The sequence below is a fragment of the Pinus tabuliformis genome, chromosome 6 (genome assembly GCF_031772625.1).
Source record: "Pinus tabuliformis cultivar Carrire ecotype Pingquan chromosome 6, CPIR1, whole genome shotgun sequence".
Taxonomy (NCBI): domain Eukaryota; kingdom Viridiplantae; phylum Streptophyta; class Pinopsida; order Pinales; family Pinaceae; genus Pinus; species Pinus tabuliformis.
Window position 1 is genome coordinate 1232954257 of NC_142292.1, and position 15342 is coordinate 1232969598.

Below are 15342 nucleotides of genomic sequence, written 5' to 3' on the forward strand. Positions count from 1 at the left end.
AGCGTAAATCAATAAACATTAGATAACAAAAACCATGGATGCATCATAGTGGACCATACTTAATGTTAGCGATACAATTAATATTTCACACAAAGATCACCTTCAAAGATATAACTAGTCCAAGTCACGTATAAATGTTCCCCCTCTTATGTTAGGGATGGCTAGATGGATAACCCTATTAAGTGTTTCCAACCCCCAAGGGGAGGTGATAGGTCCCAAGTTAGCCCATCAATCCACAAATGCATGTGAAATTGGTGGCAATGGAGTGGGCATGATTTGAGGGCTAGGTGCCATAACCAAGTGACTAGCTAATGGCGGCCCAACATCCTGAGTGTATAGACATATGGAGGGAGCAATCGTGGAGACATGAGTTACCCCTTTCCTCGGCTTGTTTTTTCCCCCCTCTAGTGTGCCTTTTACTTCTTTATGATAATGCTTTGATTTGGGTGCATAGCTCAAGAGCCCAAGCTTGCTTTTTGAGATATAGCATTTATACCCCTTAATGATGAAGCAATTATTGCTCATCAAGGTGGATAATACAAGAGTATCTTTTTACGGATGGAAAATCATGTGCTCTAAGATTCGAGTGATCGCTAATGAAGGGAGTTGAGCTCATGCTAGACTTTTGCCCACGCGCTAATTTTTGTCCAACCATCTTTTGCATTTTATCTTTTTCTTTTATTGTGGCTTTCTTTTGCTTTTACCCTTCTTTCAGCTGCATCAACCTCTAGGGCAAAGTTTCATGGGCCTGAACTAAAGGATGTGGATGAGAAGGTGCCAATCCCCAATGACCACCAGCCCAAAAAATGGAGATCGAATAATGGTAAGAATGAAAAGTGGTAATTATGGAATATCATGGACACATTACTTCAATCGAAGCCTCCCCATTGGTGCCCTTCCAATAACCCTGAGGCCTTAGAGGAGGTCCCACTAGACTAAAGTCAAAGACTAGCCTCCCAAGTGAAGTTACGGAACAAGAATATAGTCAAGATCAGTCAATCATCCAAGTCACCCCTTGATTCATATCAGTATGCCCCAAAACTTTAAGAAAAAACTCATGATTACAAAATGGTTAAAGTACTTGCCGATGGATGACCCACATTCCTTCAAGAAAGAATGTCGAATGGGAGAATGAAATTTGACAATATCAATAGGTGGATGATCTATGGCATCATGTCATGTGATGATCAATAAGGCTGCTGGTTGGCTGTCCAAGGAGGAGAAAATTTTCTCCTATGGGTTACCTACTTTTTGGTGGATAAAAGGCATCACACCATTCACTACACATCAAACGAAGCACCTCCACACATAGTGTAAACACTTATAGAGTAACCCCAAATGTTAACAATCAAGGACACAATTTATAGTGTTAAAACATCGGCAATCTAACAAACGAACAGCATAACCACAGAACACAGTCATGAGCTGAGTTGTCTAGTCATTCTCATGATCAAATATCAATACATGTACATATCTGATTCTACAGTCATGAACCTCAGAGATATATTAATATTCTGACTCAATGGCAAACACACTACGATTTTACAAGGGTTTCCAAACTCTACAGCAGAACTGGCTATCTAACCTGATCCTCTTGTTCACCATCCTATTTATTCTTACACTATATAATTATTCATCTTCCTCCGTGAATCTTTATCTTCCCTTATGATTGTCACTGTAACTGCTTCTGCGTCCTCATGTGACTTCATCTTCCTCAACCATTTCATAACTGTTATGATTGCCATGCACATCACTGTCATCCACATTCACTCCAATGTACTTCAGCATGCTTCCTTTTCTTTGCACCTATGCCTTATCGATCATCACACCTATCTCCATTCGTGAACTCTCATCCCCTGTGCTTTCCTCTATAATTATAGTGTGTAGATGCTCCTGCATCACATGTTATAGGGCTGATCGAGCTAATTGATTTTTATACTAATTAATTATTGAGGGAAAGATGATATTTTGAAAATTTTCCCCCAGGTGATGCTTTTTAAAATTGTATGCATTCTGGCTAAAAGAAAGGATTGGTCATACATAAATAATTAAGGTAGAAAATATGCCATGCCTGGATGGGGTCACAGTGCATCCTTTGTTTGGGTTAGAGTGATATTAAAGGCCAAGTCAACCTATTCTGAAGCTTGTTTGTGGCATGAAATATCGTAGCCCAAAAGATACCAAAAGAATGTCTGTTGAAACTATTTTATAAGAAATTAAGATGGTGATTGAACAACATAAAGAGAGCTGAGGCTTAGATCATAAGATATAAAGTCTCACCAAAAAGATATATATATTACAATGGAACATATGCATTAGAACTAGGAAAACTTACCCGTTGCAATCTTCCATGATCTTCTGATGGAGGGCTTTTGTGTTTCTGCTCCTGCTCAGTGGTGTTTGTTCTATCAAAATGGTCACCACTTTTGTCTCCACGAGAAGCCCCCAAGTCTTCTGAGGACTCATGGTTAACATTTTTGTTCCACTCATGGTCATGACCTCTATTATCCTTGTAACCACTTGTGGTCCTTTGCTTATCTGCAGAAAAGTGTTTCTCATCTCTCAGTCTTGAAGGTGATCTCGAGCTGCTTGGAATCCATCTTTTCTCCTCATACCTAACATATATCCATAGTATCATAAGTTCATAAAAATAGAAACATAATTCAGCAACCAGATCTTGCAATTAGAAATGGACATTGTGAATCATGTAAGTTACATTTAATATAAAGAACAAAAAAAAGCACAAAAAAAAAAATTGCAAGACACCATATATCAAGTTTCTTCAAAACCATGGGAAATGAAACAGAAAATTTCCACAATTAGCATGAAACATACTTGGCACGAATGAAGTTTTCTAGACCAACTCGATCATAATTTGGAGGTAGTTCTGCCTCCCAATAACTATTTGCCTTGGCATTACCCATGCCTGCAACCAAACAAACCACTTAATGACACCTGAACATAGCATGCCCAATAAACTTATTTCTTATGAAGTCGTGCATACACATTGGCCAAGCAAATTTACCCGAATGGCTGAATTAAATCAAAATATAGAAATAAGTAAAAAGACTGCTAAAAAGATATACTTTGGATGAAGGCAACTTGCTCTGGAAGCCATGTATCCAATGTGGCAGAGCGTACCTACAAGAAAAACAATCCAATTTCATTATCCAGCATCACAAAGACAAGGGAATTAATAATGTCAATCAAACATGCATGGTGTCCTAATATCCTAAGGATAGACATTCCACTTTGACATAAAATCCTGGCATCGAGTCCATAACAACTTTCACCAGTTTGCTAAGGGTGATATATTAGTCCAAAGAAACTGCAGTTCTGACCTCAAAGTCATCTTCCACAATGGCTTCTTAGGACACTCCACAAGGAACATTTTGGACAGAATGTTCTTCAACACAAAGAAGGATATACCACTCTATTCCCAAGAGAGTATGATAAGTTGCTACAAATTTTCATTACATCAAATCACTCAGAAACATTAAATCAGAGGCAAAGTAATAATGTTTAGGACAAGCTGTAGGGAGGCAAAATAAGGATGTTTACGATAAGCAATAGGGAGGCAAGTGCAATTTGTATACTGTATATAACAGTAACAAAACAAACATAAAAACCTTAAAATGATGCACGTTGAAGAAACACACTCTACAATGGCACTCGGATTATTACACTGCAAGTCTCAGCAGAACCAAAAAAAGATCAATAAAAAGGGCCAAATTCTTCAGAACCAGCTTATACCTTGCATAAGAAAAAATGAGCAATCAATAAATGCTCACATAAGTTTGCTGACTTAGACGTAAATTAACAGAATCAGAAATATCCGTGTTCACAAACAGAAGAATACTCATCAGTTGGGCTGCTTATTTGGGTTGTAGACCACTGAGAACATAGTGGGAAGAAGACTCATCAAAGCACATAGAAATTATTTAATCCATTCACAGTTAACTTCTTTTTAAAATCAAATGAGTATAATATTTTAAGCATCCAGTCTTTTTAGAGAAGCACAGAATAAGCAAATAGAGAACTAGAAGCAAGGCTATCAACTCTCTAACAGTTTCCAAAACATTATGTTCAGATATTTCTCAAACTTTCTAAAATCACTTTCTGAAGAATGATTAATCCACGTGAGTGTCATTCATGTCAATGACAATAGTTGTTTTACTCTGCTGCTGTTCATTATGTTGTGTTTTATTTTCATATCATGGCAGCCAAAATTAACTAACTACATTGGAAAGCAATCTTTATAACTTAAGCATGCAGGTAAGCATTTGGAAAATAGATTGGCCATCTATTTTCGAAATTGTTCCATCTCGTTGAATTGAATAATTGTTTTGGATATGGTTATAAGGTTATAAAAGAAATGTGGCTGATTCAACCACAATCCTATAAAAAATTAAATATATATTTAATTCTTAGAATAAACAACTTCAATATTTCCTAAAACATCACAATCATCATCTCTCTCCTCTCTTGATTGGTTCATACAGCTCAAGGACAGCCTCTCTCTTCTTTGTACATGTGTCAGGAGGCCGAATTTCTGGACTGTTTTAGAGGCTGAAATTTTCAGGGAACAGGGCAGCGTTGACTTGGACTGTTTGACCATGCTTTGACTTCAATCTGGAGGCCAGAATTCCGATTTCTGAAGGCCGCATTGATTGGCACAGTTTTTGAGGTGATTGGGACAGTTTGACCAAGTTGACTTCAGCATTGACTTTCTGATTTGACTGTAGAATTACAGCAGAGTTTTCTCTTTCTTTTAACTGGTTTGACCGATCTATTTTTGGCTGATTTTGACCCTCTTGGAAGGTCGAATTCTTCTGCTGTTGACCGAGCTGGTTGGAGGACATTTTGGAGCTGCTTTGACCACCATTGACTTTCTGGTTAGGGCTGCATTTGACTGCTGATTTGACAGGATTTTTTTTTGGGCAAGTTAATTTGATATTTGTGCTCTCTCTCTGCTGAACTATTGAAGAATAATAAGAAGATTTGATCAAAGGGTTTCCAACTTTCCCCACATTGGGGCTTGTCCCTGGTATCTGCCATATCTTGTGTCCTCTTGTCTTGGCTTGTATTCTGCACTTGTTTTTATGTTCTATCTGCATTTACCGTCAAATGTGTTTAAGTTTATGTGATTGCTACTGGATATAATTGGAAATTGTCATTGGACTACTAAAGGAACATAGAAGTAAATTGTGCTAGAGCATAGAACATACCATTGTTATCTAAAATTAACATGGTATCAGAGTCAAGTTAAGACAAAGCCCAAGCAAGAGTGAAGCAAAGCAATCACTAAGAGAAGTTGTTGGACAAAGACTTGGAACTAGTCCCAATGACGACTACATCTTTCTTCAAATCCAAGGACAAGCTTAAGGACAAATATGACTATCATGCATGGAGGATGACTCTAGATTTGACATTGGAAGAAAATGATGCTATGGACCATGTCAACGGAAGAATAGCAGAGCCTCCTTCAAATGCATCCGCAGCTGCAAAAACAAAGTACAAGAAAGGTGAGGTTAAAGCTAAGAAAATTATTGTTGATTCTATTCGCAAGCTTTTGGTTGCCTATATTTCTGATTTGGAAACATTTAAGGAGATGTATGACAAATTGGTTGGGGTGTTCAAAGTAAATAATGCAAATCAAGTTCTCTTTCTCAAGAACAAGTTGAAAAACATCAAGATGCATAGAGGAGAATCCATCCAATCCTGCTTCATGAGGATTACCAAGATCAAGAATGATCTCCTATCTATTGGAGAAGTCATTGGTGACAGGGAGCTCACACTTATTGCACTTGGAGGCCTTACAAGAGAATGGGACAAGAGAATGGGATGTGTTCAACACTACCATCCTCAATAATGACAGGATTATAGGTTTTTATGAATTATTGGCTAGATGCACTCAAGAAGAAATAAAGATGATGCAAAGAGACAAACCCTCAAATGGAAACAATCCTACTGCCTTCTTTGCTCATTCTAAGAGGAGGAACAATGTTGGTCGAAGGAATCAAAGACAAGAGTTCAATCCGGGATTCAAAGAAGGAAGAAAAGGAAGATGCTTCAATTGCTACAGGTTTGGCCACTTCTCTAGAGAGTGTTCTCACAAGAAGGATACTCCAAGAAATGATGACAACAATAACAACAACTTCAAGGGAAATGGCAATCAAAGGAACAACAAGTTCAACAACAAAGGAAAGAGGAATGTTCCCACTGCTTGAAATGGAAATGTTCATCCTCCCAAGAAGTCGAGAAACTCCAGGTATGAAGAAGTTAAAAAAAGAATTCTATCTCTCCGGATACATTGGATCATTGGTTAATTGATAGTAGTGCCTCAAGGCACTTCATTGGGTACAAGGAGGCCCTAATATGGAGATTATGCTTGGGGATAATGCCACTTATCCCATGAAAGGTATTGGCACTGTACTCTTCACTTAAATCAAGGTCAAACCCTCCATTAACAAGAAGTGCTATATGTACCTGATCTGAAAAAGAACTTGGCTTCTATTTCTGCGATGGAAGATAAAGGTTTTAAGGTAACATTTATTGATGGGAAGGTTCGTGTTTGGAAAAGGAACCCAAGAGATGCATTCACTCTTGGATTTAGGATTGAAGGTCTTTATCAAGTTGGAGGAAGTTTGTTGAGAGCAATGACTTGTGATACTTCTCTTCAATCTGAACTATGGCATCAGAGATTTGCTCACCTTCATTTGAAAGCCTTACCTGATGTAAGGAAGATGGTCACAAGTATGCCCAAATTCAACTTAAATCATGAAGGTGTTTGTCAGGGATGTGAAGTTGGAAAACATACAAGGGGACCATTCCCCTCAAGTGAAACTCAAACCACCGATATTCTTCAATTGGTCCATTCTGATCTATCAGGTATGTTGCCTGTGACATCTTTGGGTGGATATTTGTACTATGCTATTTTTGTGGATGACTTCTCTCGTAAAACATGGATCTATTTCTTAAAGAAGAAGGATGAAGTATTGAAATGGTTTTGTTCTTTCAAAGCCTTGGTCGAGAATCAAACAGGGAAGAAGATCAAAATATTGAGGACCAATAATGGGACCGAATATGAGTCAAATGAATTCAAAGACTATTGTAGAGAAGCTGGCATTAAGAGGGAGACCACTACTACATTTACTCCTGAACAAAATGGTGTTGTCGAAAGGAAGAATTGTACTATCATAGAAGCCACCCGTGCTATCCTACATGGTCAAGGTCTTTCAAAGTTCTTATGGGGAGAAGTTGCCAACACCGTTATGTATGTCCAAAACAGATGCCCACATCAAGCTTTGGACTTCAAGACATCCGAAGAAGTTTTCACTGATAAGAAACTTGATGTTTCTCATTTTAGAATTCTTGGTTGTCTGGGAAGAAAGGAATATTTGTGGGCTACAGTGAAACTTCAAAGGCATATAGAATCTATGTGCCTAGTCAGAGGGAAGTGGAATTAAGTCAAGATGTCACTTTCGATGAATATTCTGCTCCTAGAAAGATCTGAGATCTTCCTATCCCTAGGAAGGACAATGATGATGCTAATGCAAAAAAGCAGGATGAACCTCCATCTAATGAACCGACGCTCGATGTGGAAGGTCTAATGGATCCCATTGATCCATCTCCTAGTGAGCCCTCTACTTCAAGAAAAAGACCTTTGTGGCTCAAATATACTCTTCAAGATGTTGAGAAACATATTGCACCGAGAGGGACATTTCGTGAAAGCAAGAAGCTGAATAGGTACCAAGGGTACTTAGCTGCCATGAGTACCATTGTACAATCTGATCCTTGCACATTCGAAGAAGCCGTGAAGCAACAAGTTTGGAAGGATGTGATGAACAAGGAGAATCAGTCGATCATGAAGAATGATGTCTGAGATGTGGTTCCTAGACCTAAGGACAAGTATGTGGTCACTTCAAAATGGCTCTACAAGATCAAACATGGATCTTGTGGGAGTGTTGAAAATTTCAAGGCCAGATTTGTTGCTCGAGGCTTCTCTCAAAAGGAAGGGATAGACTACGATGAGATATTTGCACCGGCTGCCCGATATACCACCATCTGTTCGATTATAGCCCTTGTTGCTTCGCCAGGATGGAACCTACACCAGATGGATGTCAAAATTGCATTCTTGCATGGTTCGCTTAAGGAGGCAGTCTATGTGGAATACCCCAAGGGGTTCAGAGGTTCAAGATCGTGAGACACATGTATTCAGGTGGAAGAAAGCCCTCTATGGGTTGAAGCAAGCCCTTGGGGCTTCGTATGAGAGGATTGATAGCTTTCTTATGAAGTTGGGATTTACAAGGAGTGATGTTGACCCAAACCTATACTTCAAGGTTGAAAAGGGAAAACCTCTCATTCTGGTCCTTTATGTGGATGATCTCTTTCTAACATGTGATGACCCTCTCATTCATCAATGCAAGAGGGAGTTGGCTTCCGAGTTTGAGATGAAGGACCTAGGACTAATGAATTATTTCCTAGGGCTGGAGATCTGGCAAAAGCTAGGTGTGATTTTCCTTTCTCAAGGAAAATACATCGTGAAGCTACTTGAGAGATGTGGGATGGTGGATGGTGGATTGCAAGTCCGTGACTACTCCAATGGAACTCAACTTTAGGAAGCTATGTCGAAGTGCTATTGAACCCAGATTAGCAAACCCTACCAAGCATCATCAACTTGTGGGGGCCCTGATGTTCTTGGTCAACTCTTGTCCTAACATATGCTTCGCTGTGAATACGTCAAGTCAATAAATGGTCGAGCCTCATCACATTCATTGGATTGCTGCTAAGAATCTCTTGATATATCTCCGGAGCACAATCCACTATGATCTAAGATACACTGTCGAGAACTTGAGGCTACATGGATATTCAGATCAAGATGTTGACTGGGCTGGCAGTGTGGTGGATCGTAAGAGCACGTCTAGGTGTTGCTTCTCTTTGGGGTCTGCTTCTATATCTTGGATGAGCAGGAAGCAGAAATCAATTGCACTAAGCACTGTCGAGGCCAAATACATTGTTGCAAGTGTGGCCTGTTGTGAAGCTGTTTGGTTGAGGAAGCTCTTCAGTCAGCTATTTGAGCATGTGCAAGATACCACCATGATTTTCTGCAAGAACCACAGTGGGATTCACCTATCAAAGAATCCTGTGTTCCACAACTACTCCAAGTGCATTGATATTAGGTACCACTTTATCGGGGATATGGTACAACGGGGAGCAATAAGGCTCCAACACATTAGAACAGATGAGCAAGTCGCAAACATTCTCATGAAGCCTTTGGGGAAGGTCAAATTCTTAACTTTTCGAGAGAGACTTGGAGTCGTGGAACGACCCTCTTATGAGGGTCCTATATGAGTTGGACATAGAGCTTTGGGAGCTCCTGGGGGCTTGGGATACTTATTGGAGCTATGAGCGACCATAGGGTGAGTGGTTCACCTTCCCCTAGTGGTATGCTGGATACAGGGTGAGTGATTCACCTTCCCCTGTGATACCCATTATGGTTGACATGTGTGTAAGGTGAGTGGTTCACCTTCCCCTACCCGGACACATGCATGTAGGGTGAGTGGTTCACCTTCCCCTACAATTAACATATGCATAGGATGAGTGGTTCACCTTCTCCTATGGCATATGAGCAGGATGAGTGATTCACCTTCTCCTGTTGATGCCCCAGCACATATCCTACCCATAGAGTCCAGGACTCATGGGAAGTACCTCTCATCTAGCCAATGAGTTGGGAAAAGATGGTTAGGGACCATAGCACTACTGATGGATGCATCGTGTACTACCGTACTCCCTATGCCTAGGATGCATGGTGTTCAACAACTTGATCTGGGAACAAAGACTGACTTTAGACAGTGGAGAGTGGTATGCTCTTATAACTCACTCTCAAGCACTTCTTCTTCATTATTACTTCATGGTTCAGCAGAGCAGAGCAAGGCAATGATGACAAGGATGGTACAGGATGGTAGGATGGCATGATGACAGTTGGATTGGCAAGTGGAATTCTCCCTAGTTGAGAGGGAGTGTTAAAATTGGCAACTAGGGCCAAATTCCACCTTAGGACAGCTCATATGATGAAGATGATTATTGCATTGGATTCCTCTTTTAAAGAGGTTCAATTTTGATATAAAGATCATCTTATTCTGACAAACAGAACTGGAATTTTGAATTTATTCTTTCTCATGGACAAATTGTCAAGGTCAGCCTCAGTGAAATGTAGGCTCGTGAAGCCCAATGGATGTGTCTTCTCACCTTCAACAAAGTGTATAAATAGGACTGACCTCTCTCTCATTTGGACATCATCTCAACACATCACATCATCATCTCTCTCCTCTCTTGATTGGTTCGTACAGCTCAAGGACAGCCTCTCTCTTCTTCGCACGTGTGGTAGGAGGCCGAATTTTTGGACTATTTTGGAGGCCGAAATTTTCAAACAGGGCAGTGTTGACTTGGACTGTTTGACCATCATTTGACTTCGATATGGAGGGCAGAATTCCGATTTTTGAAGGCCGCATTGATTGGCACGATTTTCGAGGTGATTGGGACAGTTTGACCGAGTTGACTTCAGTGTTGACTTTCTCATTTGACTGCAGAATTACAGCAGGGTTTTTTCTCTCTTTTGACTGATCTGTTTTGGGCTGACTTTGACCCTCTTGGAAGGCCAAATTCTTCTGCTGTTGACCGAGCTGCTAAGAAGACATTTTGGAGCTACTTTGACCACCGTTGACTTTCTGGTTAGCACTGCTGTTGACTGCTGATTTGACAGGACTGTTTTTTTGGGTAAGTTAATTTGATATTTGTACTCTCTCTCTCTGCTGAACTATTGAAGAATAATAAGAAGATTTGATCAAAGGGTTTCCCCACATTGGATTTTATCCCTGGCATCCGCCATATCTTGTGTCCTCTTGTCTTGGCTTGTCTTTTGCACTTGTTTTTATGTTCTATCTGCATTTACCGTCAATGTGTTTAAGTTAATGTGATTGCTACTACATATAATTGGAAATTGTCATTGGGCTACTAAAGGAATATTGAAGTAAATTGTGCTAAAGCATAGAACATACTGTTGTTATCTAAAATTTACAGTGTCACTAGAATGGTTCTCATGTGTTGAATGTGGGATGGGAACACACTTGATGATTGAATGGGGTTAGCATTTCTTTAGGTCCCTTTTGTTAAATTTTTCTAACCCTAGTAAATTGGCAAATTACTTCCTCCTAATTATATTGCTAAAAATAAATTTTAATTTAGCTTATTGAATAAAATGCACCCAGTAGAATTTTTAACTGACCAAATAAAATTATAGTAGAAGCAAATGAAACCGATTTCCACACATGCACACAGAAATATTTCTGCCCTCCAAATCAGCTTCTCATTAAAATAATATCAAAGCTTACAAGGGCTTTCTGCCCTTCAAATCAGCTTCTCATTAAAATAATATCAAAGCTTACAAGGGCTTTCTGCCCTTCAAATCAGCTTCTCATTAAAATAATATCAAAGCTTACAAGGCCTCCCTTACTGGGAAATTAAATTATCCACTAAGAACCAATACAGGCTACAGCAAAAATTTCGGAATTTATTGGGTGCCTGTAGGGTCTGCACGGCCCTCCAGAATTTCTAAAGCCAAACCCCCAACCTGATGGCTTACTGTACAGACCTGTGCGGCCTGTTGTACCTATTGTATGGCCATGCATACAACCTACTGTACGGATCCTGTACAGCACCTGCACATGCGGTCTGCTGCAGCTACTGTACAGCCCACATGTGCAGGCCTTCAACCTGCAACCCGGCTGCCCGATACAGTCTGCTGTGTAGGCTGGTTCCTTTGCTGCAATTTCTTGCTTCTTGTCTTTTGCTGAGTTCTCTTTGAATCTCTGTCCTTTGTGTCTCAATCACTAAATGTGTCTCTTGTATGTCTTTCTCCTCCACCTAGTCTTGCGTTTATAATCTTGAGTTATTGACCGAATCAATTAACCATCGATGACTAAGTCTCCATAACCCTAATCTCTCAATGAGATTGATGGTTGACATTAAGTCCCAATCAACAGTCAAGATTCATCTAATTCACTAATGTTAAAAAAAATGCCTTTACATTTCATTAGATTAAACTCACTTCTATAAAAAGCATTTCACTCAATAATTCCTTCAATTAAAGTGAAGACTTTGGCCGGCTTCCATACGTCTTGACACTTAAGCCTATGTGGAAATACATGTTCAAGCTACAAATATCAACACCCTCTCTTATGATTTTGTTATGTTGGGATGATTCATGTTGCCCTTTTAGAATTTTCCTAGGTCATTCAACTTTATGATGTAATAGTTGCTAGACATCACTTGGGGGAATGTGTTTCATGATGCTAGCACCCTCGTTGATATTTTATTTCCTAAGATGAGTTAGAAAGGGGGCATTACATGTGATTGATGGTGATGTAAACTTTTCCTAAGGATGGATGATGAATTCGATGTAATAATCCCTTGGTGATGGTGCACCCTAGGTTGGAATTTATGATTTGTTGTTATCATGATGAGGTTTTGCTAGGGAGAACATCTTTTAGTACAACACTTTATTAGAGTGCACCCTTCATTGGCACACATGTTCATGGCAATTTAACAAGTTGGTGACTATTTGGAGGGGGGCTGTGATTTTATTTCAATATTAACCTTTGTGCACACACGTTGAGGCTGATTTAACTGTTCAATGGTTAAACTAATTTAATTTATCTAGATTAAGACTAATAGCCAGGGCACCCTACTTCATTGACTTCATTTTCACATTTGAAGCTATCTGTTGGAGTTGATTGAGGCTTTCTAGTGGTGGACCCCCCCCCTTTGGGCACAGTTACCAAGGCATGCATTATTTTATTGTTGCTTTGAGAGGCTAGCACGTTTCTCTAGGGCACACTATCTTTGGTTCGTTAGACTTCTTTATGACATCACATATGAAGTAAGATTTTCTTATTGAGATCTAATGAGTCTTGGCACATTCTCCTATGTCACACTTCATAGGTGAATATTTTATTATTTCTGGGTGGCTGATGTAGCTACAGGGCACACTTTCTCAGGGCATAACTCTCATAGGTGCTCTCTCATTTTTATTCCATGGATATTTCAGCTACACTTGTCGTCATTTGACTTTCAGTAGAGACCACCCTCACGTTTTTGACTTGGCATATATATTATTTTAATGGAGATGGTTATGGAGGAGTTTTATGGAGAGGCTTTTGCATGCATTTTCTTGGTCCTATTACTATTTTTGAGCATATCCTTGGAGGGCATGCATATGGAGATGCTTCTTGCTATTCTTAGAGATATATATTATATTATTTCATGAAGTTTTAGGCCTTGGCATGGCCAAATTGTCAATTCTACATTATATCCTAGTATTTATCTTGCGGAAATGGTCCACCTACTACTTTGGGGTTTGACTACTTCATCTTGCACATTAATCCATTGAGTTGGTGAACTTGGGATTTGCACATGTCGATTGCTTGCAAGCATCTTGTGGACCACTTTCTATTTTTGGAGGTTGGTTATGGAACACTCTCCTAGGAAGAATATGTTACTGTTATATCTCTCATGCACCTTGGAGGACGTACTTTGTGAGCTCTTCTTGGTGGTGGACTCTTGGGCACATCCTCCTAGATTGAATAGTGTTTTATTATATTTTACATGCATTCATTCTTGGAGATCAATTCTGTGTGGACCTATTTAGCATTTTGACTTGGTATAATACCAATTTCTGGATGGTGCATACTCTCTATGTGGTTTTTGTTGCATATCATTGCCTATTTTTGGATGAGGACAGCCTCTTTGAAAAGGCTAGCATCCACATTTCTTGATATTATCGATGATGGATCCAAATACAAATATTTTATAATTTGTTGCCTTGTCATGGGGTTAGAAAGATAATATATTTATTATGAGAGACTTAACTCATTCTATTTAAAAAGGAGCTTTTCTCCATTTCATTAGTAATTGGAAATTGGAGAATTTGGTGTTAGAGAGAAATGAAGGAATGAAGAAAAATTGTGGGAACTTGGAGATGATGTTAAAGTTCCCTTGTGTATCAGAGGCCAAGGACTAATGAATCGTTGATGTATTGATCAACTTCGTTATATGGTTAAGTTTTGCTTTTCAGTTGTTGTTTATATGTTATAGAATCTTCTTGTTATCATACTTATGTGAAGACTTAATAATGAACTCCATATTCATTTTGGAATAAGAAATGTAAGGAGGTTCTCCCTCTTGTTTATTTGATGTTTGAGTTCTTCCCTTGTTCTCCATTTTTCTATAAAACTAAGTTGCAGATTTGGAAGTGCATTTCAACCATAAAACAACACAATCACATTTGTATTGATAAATGGCACCCTTAGCCCTCCAACACTTGATTCTATAGCTAATTTGCAGCAAACACTTTGGCGTAAATTGAATTGAACTAATTCCTTTCCATACTCTCTTTTCCATTTCCATTACCACATACCATTACTACAACCACTTTTGTTTTATCAAGGCCCCTTTTTAATCTTCATTTTTCACCTTGAGCCCCTACTCCATAGCCTTGATAATTCTATCCTTTGGGAAGCCCCACTTGACTTGGAGAAGAGCCAACCAAAAAGATATGAAGAGCTACTATGGTGACAATGAGTAGCTTTTGCTGGGTTGAAAAAGACTAGTCGCTTGTTGCTTGGGACTTTACACTTTGTGGGTGCTAGATTTTGTTGTAACGAACCCCATTCCTAACATGATCTCAAGCATTGATCCATTCCTGAAAGATCTTGAAATTATGGTATAATCTTCACATACAGCTATGGTTGCCCTCAATTTGTACTTGTGCGTTACTGTGTTTCTAGGGCTTTGCCTAACATCAACCTAGCTAACACACATTTGTTATATACCTAGGTGGTCAAAACTGACATAGTCATTATGTGGGCCCATAAATCCTCTTTGAGGGTTCCCTACCTCTTGATTTGTGTATCACTCAAGAGTCATTTGTACAGTGAATCATTTTAATATCAAGTGATTCATTCTTTAGCCTACAAGCACCATATTAAGCATTTAGTCTCTTGTTCTTGGGTTGCACTGTGTTAGTGTTGTTTTCCTCCTTATTTATCACAGGAATTAGGGTTGGCATGTTGGTTCCATTCAATCCCTTGACTCCCGTTATGAATCTCAACCAGGCATCACAAAGCAGGTGTGAACCTGCTTCACTCATTTTGCTGCTACTTAGGGTGATTTCCTTGGTTGTTTAAACTTTATGCCACTAATCAGTCAATGCAATCGAAGATTGCCTAACCTAAAGGAGTCTTTGGTGCTTTTGATGGTGATTTTATTGGTTGGAGAAATGAA

General features: G+C 39.2%; 1 protein-coding gene across 3 annotated transcripts in view; it reads right to left on the reverse strand.

Annotated features, from left to right (window-relative positions):
- Positions 1-15342, reverse strand: part of AGD5 (ARF-GAP domain 5) — a 70662-nt gene that overhangs the window by 30918 nt on the left and 24402 nt on the right. For all 3 annotated transcript variants that reach the window (XR_016259225.1, XM_089425817.1, XM_089425823.1), the window contains exons 4-6: positions 3087-3141; positions 2836-2926; positions 2336-2615 (exon numbers count right to left, since the gene is read on the reverse strand). Coding sequence is in view for 2 of the 3 variants with exons in the window: in XM_089425817.1 (XP_089281943.1) it covers positions 2336-2615; positions 2836-2926; positions 3087-3141 (426 nt within the window). In the remaining variant the exon portion in view is untranslated. The remainder of the gene's footprint in view (positions 1-2335; positions 2616-2835; positions 2927-3086; positions 3142-15342) is intronic.